The sequence below is a fragment of the Periplaneta americana genome, chromosome 4 (assembly GCF_040183065.1).
Source record: "Periplaneta americana isolate PAMFEO1 chromosome 4, P.americana_PAMFEO1_priV1, whole genome shotgun sequence".
NCBI lineage: Eukaryota > Metazoa > Arthropoda > Insecta > Blattodea > Blattidae > Periplaneta > Periplaneta americana.
The window spans coordinates 182,846,867-182,863,395 of record NC_091120.1 but is presented as its reverse complement, the minus strand read 5'-3'; the positions used below and the strand labels follow the sequence as shown (position 1 = coordinate 182,863,395).

At 36.3% G+C, this 16,529-nt stretch overlaps 1 protein-coding gene across 2 annotated transcripts in view; it reads right to left on the bottom strand.

Annotated features, from left to right (window-relative positions):
* The window catches only part of LOC138698505 (glucose dehydrogenase [FAD, quinone]-like), a 32,887-nt gene that overhangs the window by 8,730 nt on the left and 7,628 nt on the right, over positions 1-16,529 (bottom strand). The window contains exon 2 of one of the 2 annotated variants that reach the window (XM_069824485.1): positions 10,904-14,805. The exons of the other annotated variant lie outside the window; for it this stretch is intronic. Within the exon in view, the coding sequence (XP_069680586.1) occupies positions 13,009-14,787 (1,779 nt within the window). The 5' untranslated portion in view covers positions 14,788-14,805 and the 3' untranslated portion in view covers positions 10,904-13,008. Of the gene's footprint in view, positions 1-10,903; positions 14,806-16,529 lie in introns of those variants that run through there. 2 annotated transcript variants of the gene reach the window in all.

Below are 16,529 nucleotides of genomic sequence, written 5' to 3'. Positions count from 1 at the left end.
CTCAGGGAACCCAAGAGTTGGAGCTTAATCTGAGACGATTCTGACCGGCGTCGGAGTTGTATCCGGTGTGGCTTAGTGGATAAAGCATCAGCACGTAGAGCTGAAAAACCGGGTTCAAATCCCGGCGCCGGAGAGAATTTTTCTCCGTTCCATTACTCTTTCATCGTAATATTAATAAGGTAAATCTTCAGGACATCACCTGCATTTCGCAGCAACGCCATATTGCATTTGCCTTCGACCAAAAATTCATTATGGCATTGCTACTAAATGGCGCTTATGTGCTGTATATTTAATAATAATAATAATAATAATAATAATAATAATAATAATACTTACTTACTTACTTACTTACTTACTTACTTACTTACTTACTTACTTACTTACTTACTTACTTACTTACTTACTTACTTACTTACTGGCTTTTAAGGAACCCGCAGGTTTATTGCCGCCCTTACATAAGCCCGCCATTGGTCCTTATCCTGAGCAAGATTAATCCAGTCCTACCATCATATCCCACCTCCCTCAAATACATTTTAATTTTATCTTCCCATCTACGTCTCGGCCTCCCTAAAGGTCTTTTTACCTCCGGCCTCCCAACTAGCACTCTATATGCATTTCTGGATTCGCCTATACGTGCTACATGCCCTGCCCATCTCAAACGTCTGGATTTAATGTTCCTAATTATGTCAGATGAAGAATACAATGCGTGCAGTTCTGTGTTGTGTAACTTTCTCCATTCTCCTGTAACTTCATCCCTCTTAGCCCCAAATATTTTCCTAAGAACCTTATTCTCAAACACCCTTAACCTATGTTCCTCTCTCAAAGTGAGAGTCCAAGTTTCACAACCATAAAGAACAACCGGTAATATAACTGTTTTATAAATTCTAACTTTCAGATTTTTTGACAGCAGACTGGATGATAAAAGCTTCTCAACCGCATAATAACAGGCATTTCCCCTATTTATTCTGTGTTTAATTTCTTCCCGAGTATCATTTATATTTGTTACTGTTGCTCCAAGATATTTGAACTTCTCCACCTCTTCAAAAGATAAATTTCCAATTTTTATATTTCCATTTCGTACAATATTCCCGTCACGAGACATAATCATATACTTAATAATAATAATAACAATAATAATAATAATAATAATAATAATAATAATAATAATGGGCAAGCCCGTGGGGTTTCTCTGATACTCTGGTTACTCTGTGACATCCCAACAATTTTATTCTCCATTATCATCGATTACAAGAAGTGTAATGTGGAACCAACGCCTGTAGTACACACAAACTAAGTGGTCTACGTTTCTTGGCAATAGTGACATCTATGAGCCGCTCATAGAGTCAGAGCGAGTAACAAGTTAAGGATCTGCCATTGGACAAAATAATAATAATAATAATAATAATAATAATAATAATAATAATAATAATAATAATATATTAATTTGTTCTGTAGAAGTTTAAACAGCCGACTATTTTGCGTTAAATGGAAACGCAACTAAATTACTTTCTTTTAAATTGATATAGGCCTATTCTACAAAATTAACCCTCCCCTAACCTTGCCTAACAAAGCACAAAGGCATAGAGGGAAACAGGAATATCCCTAAAAATCCCCCTGCAATGTCTGCTTTGATCACCACAAATTTCATCACTATTTGGCCGGGAATCGAACCTTTCCACCTAGATGGAAGACCAGCGCAATAGCACCCCAGCCACAGACGCGGCATGTATCCTTAACGAAAACTGGAACAACAAATACATTATATTTCTACCACTTCTGACACATTTTAGGTATATGAGTACGAGTATTGTTTCAAAGCCATTTGCGTGATGCTTTCACAATGCTGCAGTAAATAATTAATTTTGGATAAGATAATGACTGCTTACATGTACTGTTAGCAGTTATTATGTGTGTCATTTTACTTTCTTATGAAATCGATATTAGGAAACCATTTCATGATAGTGCCATTCACAGCCTGTAACATGGCCAATTAGCATTTTAAAAAATGGCCGTCTCTAGACACAAAGCCGTGTTATCTATATACACTGACGTAACATTAGTATTCGCTCTAGCTTTATTTCTTTTTATTTTCTTTGTTTGTTTCTTCCTGTTTTACCTTCTTATTATGTAATTTTACAAACCGCTCTGTGTTGGAGACGGGATGAATTAGCATTACTATAGTCGAACCATCGGATCTGTGTCCCCGTAAGATATGCGAACTGAACCCTAATTTCTTCTCAGCCTCGGTAATTCATTTCTCTCCCTGAATTTCTATCTCTCTTTTTTCTATCTCTCTCCTTTTCTGTCCCCCCACTACTCACAATATAGCAAGTAATATAAAGTATACACTTTAAAACTAAATGATACGTCAATCTTCATTAAACTATGGTATTCACTTAACTTTAATCCTTGCTTTGTCCGTTTTAAATAAATGGCTGCTATGAATTGAATTGAAAGAGGAGAATTTGGAGGACAAATTTAAAAGGTACGCAAAACTCGTCCTTGCAAGGTGTTCGGGGTTGTAAGAAACTAAATATGTGAGCTCCAAGCCTGTTGGCCACTAGTCTCACTCCGGGTTACGCTGCTCCACTGAAGGGGCTCTAGAAAATTTTGAAAGGGAAAAAACCGAAAATGGACGTAACCTCTTAGATACCACATACGCGAGGGGACGGAAATGTGATCAAAGTGATCACGGGACGGGACGAGGAAGAAATGGCTGGTGCAAATCTGCACATTGAAATGAACTGTGTCATTTCGCAATGCAGAAGGAGTCGAGAAGACTCTGTCGTCTGTTGTCCGATGACAAGGCATGTGAAGACCGCCAGGAGAGACGCCGTGAATTCTGAATTTGCGAATTGAAAGGTTCCCTGTCCTTTCGCATTGCAACTAAATGAGTGATCTGGCAAATTAAATATGCAATTTATAGGTTCTGAACTAGGGCATTACGTCGTTTGTTAGAAAAGGGAGAATGGGGCAGGGCATATAGGTCCGTGGCCCATTTCTTTTGTGGCTCATCATTTACATTAAATGTTATTTTAAGTCGTGCTTCATTTAATTTAGGATGTTCCCTGTTATTATTATTATTATTATTATTATTATTATTATTATTTTATTATTATTATTTTATTATTATTATTAATTGTTGTTAGTATTAATTATTAGTATTAATTATTAGTATTATTATTATTAATTGTATTTTTTATTAATTGTGTTTATTATAGTCATTATAGAGTGTAATTAGTTACCAACGCCACCGGGTATATACCCATTGCAGTGTGAATAAATACATACATGACATTTGTCTTAACGCCTTAGGAAAACCACGGAATACCTTAGGCAGAATGAGTTGTCTCATATAAGAGACTAGCCAATTTGGCTTTTAGGTAGGGGGGGATTGATTATGTATTGAACACTGTTGAGGATAGATGTAATTATTAATTAAATTTAGAAAAATTACCGGGGCCATAGGAATATGAGTGCAGGTCAGTGGCCCATTTCCTTTAAGGCTCATCCCGACATTTGTCTTAGCGCCTTAGGAAAACCGCGGAAAAACCGGCCCACTATGGCTCTGAACCCTTTATTTATACAACAGGGTTCGGCAGTTACTTTTAAAGAATTTCAACTTTCTGATACAACAGGGTTCGGCAGTTGCTTCTAACGAATTTCAACCTTCTGATACAACAGGGTTCGGCAGTTGCTTCTAAAGAATTTCAACCTTCTGATACAACAGGGTTCGGCAGTTGCTTCTAAAGAATTTCAACCTTCTGATACAACAGGGTTCGGCAGTTGCTTCTAACGAATTTCAACCTTCTGATACAACAGGGTTCGGCAGTTGCTTCTAAAGAATTTCAACCTTCTGATACAACAGGGTTCGGCAGTTGCTTCTAAAGAATTTCAACCTTCTGATACAACAGGGTTCGGCAGTTGCTTCTAACGAATTTCAACCTTCTGATACAACAGGGTTCGGCAGTTGCTTCTAAAGAATTTCAACCTTCTGATACAACAGGGTTCGGCAGTTGCTTCTAAAGAATTTCAACCTTCTGATACAACAGGGTTCGGCAGTTGCTTCTAACGAATTTCAACCTTCTGATACAACAGGGTTCGGCAGTTGCTTCTAAAGAATTTCAACCTTCTGATACAACAGGGTTCGGCAGTTGCTTCTAACGAATTTCAACCTTCTGTTGTGAAGGGACAATAAGGTTTAGAAATACCAAAATAACACAGAATATGGCTTCGGCAATGTAATTTATTGGCATGTCATTTTTTTTTAAATTAAACATTTCAAGATATCCCGTCGGTTTACTATAGTTTGTTGCAATCTTACCTGGAAAATTAGTCGGCCTCAGAAACTAACCAACATTCCGTAGGGTATCCTCCATATTAAACCTTGAAGTTCGTCAGCAGTGGTCAGAGCAGTGGAACTTACCTTTCCCTTCAGAATTGCTGTTAGGCTTCAGCAAATGAAAAATACACCCTCGAGTGACTTCGCACAGAGTAATGCGAAAAGTAATTAAAAAAAATTGCGGAGTGCTTGTTATTCTTTAATACATATCAAAATCGCAAGTCTTTTAGTGATATTTATCTGATAAAAGGTTAGGATATTACGAAACACTAAAATTACCATTGTGAATTCATTTACTTATAGGTCAATCGATGACACTGAGTTGTAGACTTAACTGACCCAGTAAGACAAGTTTAAGTGAAGATAGGAAGGCTGTCCACCTATCTTGTAACATAATATGAATCGATCTGTAGAGACTTGTCACTTTTTAGTTGTCTGAATTATATATATAACTTCATCAGGTGTTTCTGACAGGAATTAAAATCGCGTGATTTAACACTCGTTATTATCGACCTTTCCCACGAGCGTTTTGACAAATTTATAGTTTAAGAAGGGTTTAATTACGTATATTTCAATCCTTAAAAAGCAAATGTCATGAAAATGAATCATCATTCTTGTGAGTAATTATAAATCATCTAAGAACAATTCAGTTCTTCAAAATGATAGCAATAATTAATAGATTCCGGACCTTTAGGCCTAGTAAACCTTAATTTTAAGTTATTATTTGTTATTAACGGAGAAAAATTCGTACCGGATCGAATCTTTCTCCTTTGATTCGATCCTCGGCGCCGGAGCGAATTTTTCTCCGTTAATATCAAATGGTAACCATCACAAACATTTCTGTAGGGCCGAAAATTAATCTCTACATAACTTAATTTTAGGCTTTTGGTAAGGTATTTAAAATAGTGCATATAGTTATCAGCATATCTGACTATGAGCGCATTCCGAATCTCAGCGTTGAGTAATCTGATGGCATCACGGTGTTCCGAATTTCACCGATGGCGTCACTGATGCTCCACCGGTGTCGCACCGGTGCCATCAGCTTGCAGAGGTGGTGGCAGTCTGCATCAGCCGCCATCAGTGAATCTGATTGGTTCTTGTATAGGGCGGGAATTGGCAGACGAATGACATCGTGCACTGTTGTGTCATGGCGGTGTGTTCTGCTTTAGTTCTGCTGTATTGTTTGTAATGAGCACAACGTAAAAACAATATGTTAATGGTTTATGAGCGAACATTTCAACGGACCAGTTATTACTACCGGTTCAAGAAATAAATTGTTTATGCTCTCTTTTCTTTGAACGAGATGGCAGTACGGAAATTTCGCAAAATTTTGCTAGCGTAGCACAGACAACAACTTATACAGTCGCCATGACAGCCATCGATCCTTCCAGCACTTTTGTTCTTATTTCGCTGCAGCTGTCCACCGGTCCAGTGACATTCGGAATACGCTGTATGAAACTAAGTTTCAAATTCTGGTCGAGACAAAATTGTCTAGTTGTTTTTTTTTTCGGTGCTTTTTCTCAAGCAATTCAATGCAAGCGCGCTTTGCTCAGTTTATGTGTGTGCGTGTAAATGTTTCTTGCTGGAGCGCAGATTTTTAGGTATTTTATTTTTCTGTACACTGGGTAATTTCATTATTTATTCCATTTCTGTAACGATTATAAATATTAATTTTAAAATGTCATACAAATAGATAATTTATGAGGAAGAAATATTTAAATGAATGCAATCTTGGGTCAATTTTAATAGAAAGTTTTTGTGCTTTTCTCTGATCTTCCAGTAACAGTGCATACATAAAATATCAAGCTTTGCTTTCATAATTAACTCACAGATAATGAATATGAACTAAATCCGTCCAATAGTTCATGAGAAATCTTTGTGCGGACACACAGACAAACAGTACAATAAAGAGCTCCTTTTGTGTATAACAGATAATGGAAAATGTGTACTTCTTTGAAGTTCACAAAATCATTTTTGCCCTATGACAATACCTTATTTTTTTTTACTGTAATGACAAAGTAAAAATATTGATAAGGAGTTGTCATAGAAAAATTCCTTAAAGGTGGAACGCTATGTTAAGTATGAGTCGTTTCATCCAATATACGTTCCTACTAGAGATGAACAAAACTAACTGCCGCTCTCGCTCGCTGTGTTCATTGCATTTGTCTTTCGAGTCTCGGCTCTTCATTCTCGTGCGATTCGAATCTCGCTCATCATTCTCGAAATAGCATTTGGTCGGCGTGGAAAGATTTCGTAACTTTGAAAAACATACATCACTGAAATAAATAACATTATAAATGTTTAAATGAGACAAAAAGACAAAACAGAACAGTATCTTAGTTTTTAAAATGTTCTGGTTCTATTATATGATATTACCTATGGTTATATAAATAGAAAAAAAAACAATTCCCAAATAAATTCGCTTTTCTAAGAAACATAAAACATAACGTTAATATCTTTTTACTTGAGATTGCACACTTATCTCAAACATATGAAAAGAAAATTCCTAGCCTTCTAATAACGGCCTATAAAGTAATTAAATAAATACTGGGGAACGGATTATTATACACTGAAACGTAGAGATGATGTTTCAAAGAGGCTACTTGATTGTTTATACATATATAACAGTTGCCAAAGTAGATAAAAGTTCAGTCAGGTATAAATAACTGTAGCGATTCAAGGCTGCTTGATGTTCGGGACTTCGGGAGTGATCAATCTCGGCGTCTCAAAATACTCACAAGCAGTCTTTACGTCAACGACGCGACATATAGAACATTGTCGTGCGGGTTTTCTGCTTTGCGGGAGCTGTTAGTCTTGCTTTCTCGATCGTTTTAATCTCTAGTTCCTACAGTTATCACTCCAATGGAATTGCTTGAGATTTATTTATTTTTTTTTTTTTTTAGAATCTGTGTTTTATATGTATGGTAAAGATGATTCTCGGACCACGAAAAGATATTTTTACGTAATTTTTATAAAGAAACCGGTTTAAATCATAGCTGTAGGAGAAAACTACACACACAATAATTAATATGAGAGCATATGAGGATAGTTATTTTATTACTTATTTATTGAAAGAGAATGCTAGTACCTAGCACGGCGAGTCATTTTTAAATAAATACTTTTATAATGTTTTATTATGTGATATAGGTAATTGAAATCTCTTGTAAACAACTTTAGATGTTTACTACATGGTTGTATGAATATCAACGACTGGTTAAAATTAGACAAGTTAGTATACGCTGATGATCAGATACTATTATCCAGCTCAGAAGATGGCTTGCAAAGAATAACTAAAAAATTCTGTCTTCATAATATTTCACTAGAAAGAAAAAATTGATTTAATTATTTAGGCTACCCACTAAAAATACTGAATCACATATATTTTTCAAATCAATTACTAAATTTATCAAAACATTTAATATCAATAATGAGAAGTTTATATGTAGACAACAAAATAATGATAGAAACAAGAACAAAGAACGAGGATAAAATAACAACAATTAACAAAGGAGTGAGACAAGTTGTCCTCTCTCACCACTGCTTTTTAATATATATATATATATATATATATATATATTGACAATGTCACAGAAGAATGGCAGATACATTTAGAGACACATTTTAAAATTAAGAATAGGTTTTTAGACACAATTTTATTTGCAGATGACCAAGTTCTAATCTGTAGCTCAGAGGATAATTTACAAAAAGCCATGTACCAATTAAATACTGTAAGTAAAAAGTATGCATTAAACATCTCCACAGCCAAAACAAAAGTACTAGCATTTCAGGGGTCCAATACAATCGGGGCTAAAATCATTTTAGAAGGAAAAATGATAGAACAAGTAAACAATTTGAATTATTTAGGCTGCAGTGTATCATACGTTAAAAATGATGATGTAATAAAAAATATTAATAAATTTAACTATATATGTGGAACAATAAAAAGAAACCTCAAACAAACTAGGAAAGAAACTAAATTAAAATTTTATAAAGTAATGGCAGTGCCCATGTTCCTATATGGCTCCGAATGTTGGACATTGAGAAAAAGTGAAGAGAGAAAAATAGAGGCCGCAGAAATGCGATTCCTAAGGAGTATAGCCGGCTACACTTTGTTAGACAAAAGAGGAAATGATGACATAAGAAAGGAATTAGGCATCTTTAAACTAACAGAGAAGATACACCAATATAGAACTAAGTGGAGGGAACATGTGGAAAGAATGGAAGAATACCGCATTCCAAAACTGCTATTAGATTACAGACCAACAGGCAAAAGAAACATTGGCAGACCAAGGAAAAGATGGACTCAAAAAATGTTTAATGCATGAGACCGGAACAAGCCTTTAGAGGCTTAAACCTTGACGATGATGATGATGATGATAATCAAAACATTGGGTAGCATAAACTCTTTATTGACATGAATGTTACCATAAACTCTGTTATGAAGCCAACACTCTCCAAAAGCAAACAAGAATAAAATTTTACAAAACCATAGCTCGATCAGTTTTGATTTACGGTTGTGAGGTATGGAAATTAGAAAAAGAGATGAGGCTCGAATAACCGCGGCTGAGATGCGATTTGTGAGAAGAACGGCAGGATACACTAAATGGGACCACAAAATGAATTAAGTCAAGAACGAAACAATATTAGAATATAACTTAAAGGAACACAGAGAGAAAAATGAATAAAGCGTGTCAAAAGGATGAATAACAGCGGAAATCTAAAAATGGTCCTCCGCTACGGACCACAAGGGATTTTTTTTATTTACTAGGTTATTTTACGACGCTTTATCAACATTTTAGGTTATTTAGCGTCTGAATGAGATGAAGGAGATAATGCCGGTGAAATGAGTCCGAGGTCCAACACCGAAAGTTACCCAGCATTTGCTCATATTGGGTTGAGGGAAAAATCCCGGAAAACCACGTAACTTGCCCCAACCGGGAATCGAACCCGGGCCACCTGGTTTCGAGGCCAGACGCGCTAATCGTTACTCCACAGGGATGGACGCCACGAGGGATAAGATCAATAGGACGCTCTACAAGAGATAGGTAGAGTCCGTAACAGGCCACTTGGCCTAATACATATTTGAAAGATGATGATGATGATAATGATGATGATGATGATGATGATGACGACGACGTTTTAATGTACAGTGTTAAATACTCGTAAATATTTTACAATACATCTTGAAATATCAAAACATAAATTAATTCTCTTAAAAATAAAATGGAGAAGTTTTGACAATTTTACAGTGATTGAAAGTTTAACACGTTTCAAATCTAAAAGACAGGTAAAAATATTTTGTGCAAGATCGTGCGTATTTGCTTGTTTTCCGCACAGAACCAATACGCGGTAAGTGTGAAATACCACATTCAGTATTCCCAACGTAACACACATAACAGTTTCCCTCTTCTTACCGCTTAAGCGCGACATTCATTTTACTGCTTTAGGCTTTTAACATATTATTTTTAGAGACGTTTAACATAGTAATAATTATAAATTGGAAACTTACCACTGCAATTTCACCTAAATTGCAATGTTAATTATTGTTTTTAAATATTTGCAAAAATTAAGTAGAGTCTACTACTCCACGAAACTTATTGCATTCCTGATACAAGTAACATTAAGGAAGCCGTGAAAAAATCAACGAAATTCCAGATGCGGATGTTATTACTGCAATATGTTATATAAATAATATTGTTAAAATATTAAAATGAAAAATAAATCATTACATAACCTTACCGTTTGTTTTAAGTTCGCATTTATAGACTGGGGGGGGGGGGGACAGACGTATATCACGGCCTGTTGGAATATAGTAAACACAGAAAACATTTTACAGCAACAATGTTGAAGAAAGATATTTTGGTGTTCCGAAGTTGGCGTCATTAAACAGAAACCAACATGGAGATTTCATTGCAACTAATTAGAAATTCGTCTTTCAGGTATGTAATAAACGATCTTCGCACAAAATAATGTACGATACACGAGCGGTATGTTTGTTTTCATGTTCTCGGAAATTAAAAAAGCTCAACTACGTTTCGCTTTTTCAATCTTTTCCTCGACCATGAAAACGTCAACATACCGCTCTTGTAACGTATATTAGTATAATCTATAGACATTATACAGTTAAGATATAATAAGTAATCTTTTTATTTTGAATGAAAAATTGACTCTTTAATTAGCTAACACACTTAAACAGAATGCAAGAAACATGGTTACCTAAGATATTTTAGGCTATAATAAAATTATCAACCAACTGGAAGACGTAAAGGAAGTCCAAGAACTGGACGGTTGACTGGAACAGGCTAAATGACTTTATTATTGAACAAGAAGGCAGTGGCGTAGCGTCAATGTAAGCTAAAAAGCTTAGCTTCCCCAGTTAATAATAATTTCATAATAAACCTGCAGTTTATGAAGAAAATTATTTATTAATTTTAATAGAATTTATATTTACGCGTTAAATATTGTGATGCGGCAGCTCAGGATGATTTGTGATGCAGCAGTAAACAAGAAGCCTGCACACACCAGCTTCCAAGCAGTCCGGTTTCTTCTGTGTAATCCATCCCTTTCTAAGCTACCCTAGTCGCAAGGCTCGCAAAGAAGCTAGCTTTAATATTTAAAATAAGTAGTTTCCGCGTTATCCCTTTTCGTCAGTTGTGTTCAGTTGAAGTGTTAATGTGCACTGTGGCTGATATAATAAATAATGAGCGAAATAACAGTTCCTGACACTAATTTACTTGAATATTTTTAGGACAATTGTATTATCAAAACTGACTTACGAACAAAAGTGTGATTTAAAAAACAAACGACCGACTCCCTTGCTGTGAATGAAGCTCACAACGCATACTTACGTAATGATACTAATACTGTGATTTCTCTAAGTATGACAGGGAGTGAGCTAATGTTATACGTATACGTGTCTATTTGTTAAGAGATATGTGTAAACCGTGAAATCATATTTTACTACGTATCATTTGAGGTCACGCCTTATTGGTGTTACTTACGATGTTCCAACCAATCTTCGACTGCTGACTTGAAATTGACTACTATTTATTTTAAGACTGTATTTTTGTAATACGTTTTCTCATATTGCATGAAAGAAAACTTGAGTTAGCTTCCCCTACTCAAAATTTCATGCTACGACACTGCAAGAAGGACTAAACACCTTAGCATCCTTAAACGAAAAGAGCAATGACCTTTCAAAAATTTTGGACTTCGTAACCTTGAATTCAAGTTAATTTCTTCAAAAGTTTAGGAATTATGTAGTCCCTCCCCTTAGCAATCACTTAAGCAATTTGGTTTTCCTTCCCTTTTACTTCCCATTTGTTTGTATTGCGGGATCTATTTTATTTACGTAATCTTTACCGACCACTGGCGTAGAGGTACTAACCTCAAAGTAAATGCTTAGTGTTACAGATACTTGAAATCAATATACAGTTGGAAAACCCAGAAATGTCATTAAAACTCAACCATTATGAGGCCCTAAAATTTTTATTTTAACAATTCAGAGAAAATTTATAAATCTATTGATTATCAACATAATCTCACTAGACGTTTTGATTTATCTAGAGAAAATCAAAACTCGAGTGGGATTTAATTGACTATTACACGATTAGAAGAAAGTATATAAAGATTAGAAGTAACGAAGTATTCCAATACAATAAAATATTAATTGACTTACGAAAATACAACTGTCTTCAAATGTATTATTGTACCATCTCAAAATTACAAATATTACGCTAGATGCATGCTAGATGGCAGTAGTGTCTTTGTACAGACACTGTAATGATTACTATTCAGTAATTCTTAATATTAAACAATCTCTGATACGTGACTATCCATAATATCATATAGCAGAAGTTCTTTTTATCCTCTCAGAGCAGAAGCTATAACATAACCTAACTAATATACACAAGTGTTAGAAAAGTTTTAATTAACGACAATGACATAAAAAATAAACATAAATAATTTTAAAAGGAATAATTATTGAATGTACAATTTTCAAATTTGAATGTGGTTGGTGGTTCAATTGATGTTATATTGGACGTGTGCGTAATGGAAGTGGAACTCGTTGATTTAGGCCTACATGGTGTATTCAACTTATTCAGGATTTCCGAATTGTGCTCTTCATTTATTTGTAAATCGGATTTCAGAAGATGCATAGGTATGATCAGTGATTTTTATTAATTCATGTTCTTGAATGCCAATGCGAGTCATATTTGAAACTACTGTGCATCGACTGGAGTTGTTTGTAATTTTATATATATTTTTGACGTTCAGACCAACGCAGTTTCATGTGTTGGCAAACAAAGAAACAAATGCTAGGGACGCGATAAAATTAAACAAATGCTAGGGACACGATAAAATTAAACAAATGCTAGGGACGCGATAAAACTGTGCGATAAGCAGCCATGATTGGTTGAAATACGTCCTTTCGTACCGTTTTATTGGTCAAAAGTAGTATGACGTAGTAAGAGTGTAATAGTCAATATAAATTATTACTTCTTCAATTTACACTTTTTGTATACATGATTTATACCAATTTTCTTTTCCCAGTCTCATTCTATCTGACGTAGCATACAATTATTCTAGTTCTCCTCAATTTAAAAAAGATACCCTAAGAATAATTCATAACATATCCCCTAAAAAATAATTTACATCGTATTACATCATATCTCCTCACCCCAGTCACTTTTTATCATGTCAGCGCCTTTTTCCGCGATCATGTAGACTGCTGCCAGTGTGTGCCCTGAGACGATTACAGGCATGATAGAAGAATCAACAACTCGAAGATTTTTCACTCCTCTGAATCGTAACCTGGGGTCAACGACGGCGTCCGGATCTGAATCAGGTCCCATCTTGCACGTCCCTGTTGTATGGACTACTGTAATAGTCATATAACGAGCACAACATTCCCAGTACGTATCTGAACCAAACTCGTAAGACTTGCAGGGAGGCAACGGCTCTGAGAACAGTTGAGCACCAAACTTCTCAAACGGCGGAGACTTCACCAGTTCTAGCGTCATATTGACACCTTTTATCAAAAGTTTCATATCTCTTGGATCTGAGAAGAAATTTGGATAAATCAGAGGACTGCTTTTCGGATTTTTGTCTTTGAGCATTACCCTACCAGTGCTATAGGGTCGTAGAAGTATTGGAAAAATAGTGAAACCGCTCTTCTGTTGCAAAGGTTTAAAGAATTCGTTCATACTGTCCGAGAGTATCCCAAATGGGCTTAAGTAAAAGGGAATTGAAGGCAGTAACAGCCCTCCGAAAAACAGTTCTATTTCTGGATAATTTGAAGATGGTTCAATTTCAAGAAAAGCCAGGGCTTCAAACCCACTTGGCACAGTGAAACCACCGTCTCGCTTGAACATATATTGGATATAATCTATTAATATGTGCATATAATTGTAGACCTGAAGATCAACCGTTGTATTAACAGTAAAATAAAGATTTATTAAAGTGTATTGGTCCTGCATGTTATAGCCCACTTTGGAGTCGTGTACAACTGGGATACCTTTGTCTTGCAGGTGATCTTTGGGACCAAGTCCGGATAGCATCAGTAACTTCGGAGAATTTATAGCTCCTGCTGATACTATCACTTCCTTTTTGGCTATAGCTTGCCGCGTCGTCCCTGAAGTTCTATATTCAACGCCAATTGCCTTCATTTCATTTTTGTCTATGAGTATTTTTGTGACGAAGCTCCATTTCATGACGTGTAAATTCTTTCTTTCCATTGCTGGCTCCAAGTAAGCTTTATTAACACTAACACGAGCACCATTCAAAATCGTAGTTTGAGAGAATGAAAAGCTCGTCTGATTCTCTGCATTGTAGTCATTATTTGCATAACCTTTCAATTTCCCAGCCTCTATGAAAGCTGTTGCCAATGGAGTATGAAAAGGTGGATAAGCAATGGGGATGCTTCCCTTAGTGGAGTGATATTTAGTATCATTAGCGTATTGAGGGATATCCATCCTCTCAAATTTATTGAAATAATGCAAGACTTTCTCATATCCCCAGTCAGTGTTTCCTAAAGCCTCCCAATGGTCAAAATCTTTTCTGTTTCCACGGGTATACACCATGTCATTGAGCACGCTGCCTCCCCCAATACCTCTACCTTGTTGCCAAATCATACGACCTCCCTTCATGCCTAGTCCGAAGGAATCATTCTTCTCTGCTTTGTATCCCCAGTTCGCAGGCGTTATGGTGAACATGGGCGAGAACAAAGGGACTTGTTGGATGGAAGTTTCGGGTCCACCAGCTTCCAGGAGTAAGACGGTCCAGTTTGGAACCTCGGAGAGACGAGCCGCTAGTAAGCATCCTGCTGCACCTGCTCCCACAATGATGAAGTCGTACTCCTCAGGCGCTTCTGCCACTACAGTGAGTCCCAGAAATAACAGCACAACAAGCGTGGAGCATGATTTCTGGCAACAAACGTCGATCATATTCCGAGACTGAGATTCCTGGAAGTAAATTAGAAATATGAGACACTCAAATGTGTCCAGTAATACAACATGAACACTCCTTCGGGTGTATTATCGTTGTAATGACAAAAGGTTATGTACCTGTTCCGCTGCACTTAACACACCCACTTCTCATTGAATTTTAACTCTCTCAGTGGTAGCTTGTAAATGAAGGAGTTCGTGGTAACATTTATAGTACAGTTAGATAACTTATCGCTAACCTGGTTTTTCCGGGGTTTTCCCTCAACCCAATACGAGCAAATGCTGGGTAACTTTCGGTGCTGGACCCCGGACTCATTTCACCGCCATTATCACCTTCATTTCATTCAGATGCTAAATAACCTAGATGTTGATACAGCGTCGTAAAATAACCCAATAAAATTAAAAAAAACAACTTATCGCTATGTTAAAATCGGCAGCACTTTGAAGAGAACAACCGCCAGAATCGCCACCCGTCCGCCGTAAACGAACACGAGATGGCAGTACTGTCGCTAATGCAATTCAAGTGGGAATAATGACGTGACTCCTTATGTAACAACTAGATTGCAGCGTAGTAAACCTGACAAAAGTTATATTAAAAGTATTTATTTCAGTCACTGACTTCTCAGCATGTGTTTAAGGTGTTAAACCTTTGCATTGCATGTTTAAAAGACGTATGAACGTTTTCGTTGGACTACGCCAATATCATCAGATACGACGTACATTTCAGCAATATCAATAATCTATACATAATCTCTACAAATACAAAACATATTTAGTGGCATGCAAGATAAAACATACTAAAAACCAACATGGTTATGATACGCATTGACATTCTTGTATGACTGCCCTTATTGTCAATTGGCGTAGTCCAACGAAAACGTTCATAAGTCTTTTAAACATATAATGCAAAGGTTTAACGCCTTAAACATATGCTGTGAAGTCAGTGACTGAAATAAATACTTTTAATATACAATACAGATTTCTCTGAAAATTATAAAAAAAATGAATTGCAAAAAAAAAACTGACAAAAGTTGTTAACCTCAAAGCCTATAAGGTCGACCTATCTGGGTATATATGATCTAGGATCTCGATCCGTGACTCATGGCGCTGCAACACTTCACCGGCATTCCCTCACATTCCCATCCATAAAGTTAAGGCGTATTATACTCGTAAATTACTTAAATGTATATACAGAATACTTGTCCACACCTGTGGAGTAACGGTCAGCACGTCTGGCCGCGAAACCAGGTGGCCCGGGTTCGAATCCCGGTCGGGGCAAGTTACCTGGTTGAGGTTTTTTCCGGGGTTTTTCCTCAACCCACTAGGAGCAAATGCTGGGTAACTTTCGGTGGTGGACCCCGGACTCATTTCACCGGCATTATCACCTTCATTTCATTAGACGCTAAATAACCTTAGATGTTGATACAGCGTCGTAAAATAACCCAATAAAATAAATAAATAAATATACAGAATACTTAAAAGAGATTGTAAAAGTTTTCGTGAGACTGTAGGGCAGAATATTTGGAGTCTTTTAAAATGGGAAATGCTTGTCCGCTGGAACCTCCTTTCAGAGCTACCGGTACGTTTTGTAAAAGTGCAACCTCCGAAGAAAGGCAAGTTTGCTTAAAAATAAGATTTCTTTTGTTTGCCTCATAACGCTCGAGAGGAAATTAAACGCAAAATAAATATGGGAAATGCCTGCTATTGTTCGGCCTGTTACTTTGAGAGAGAAACTGAGGTTA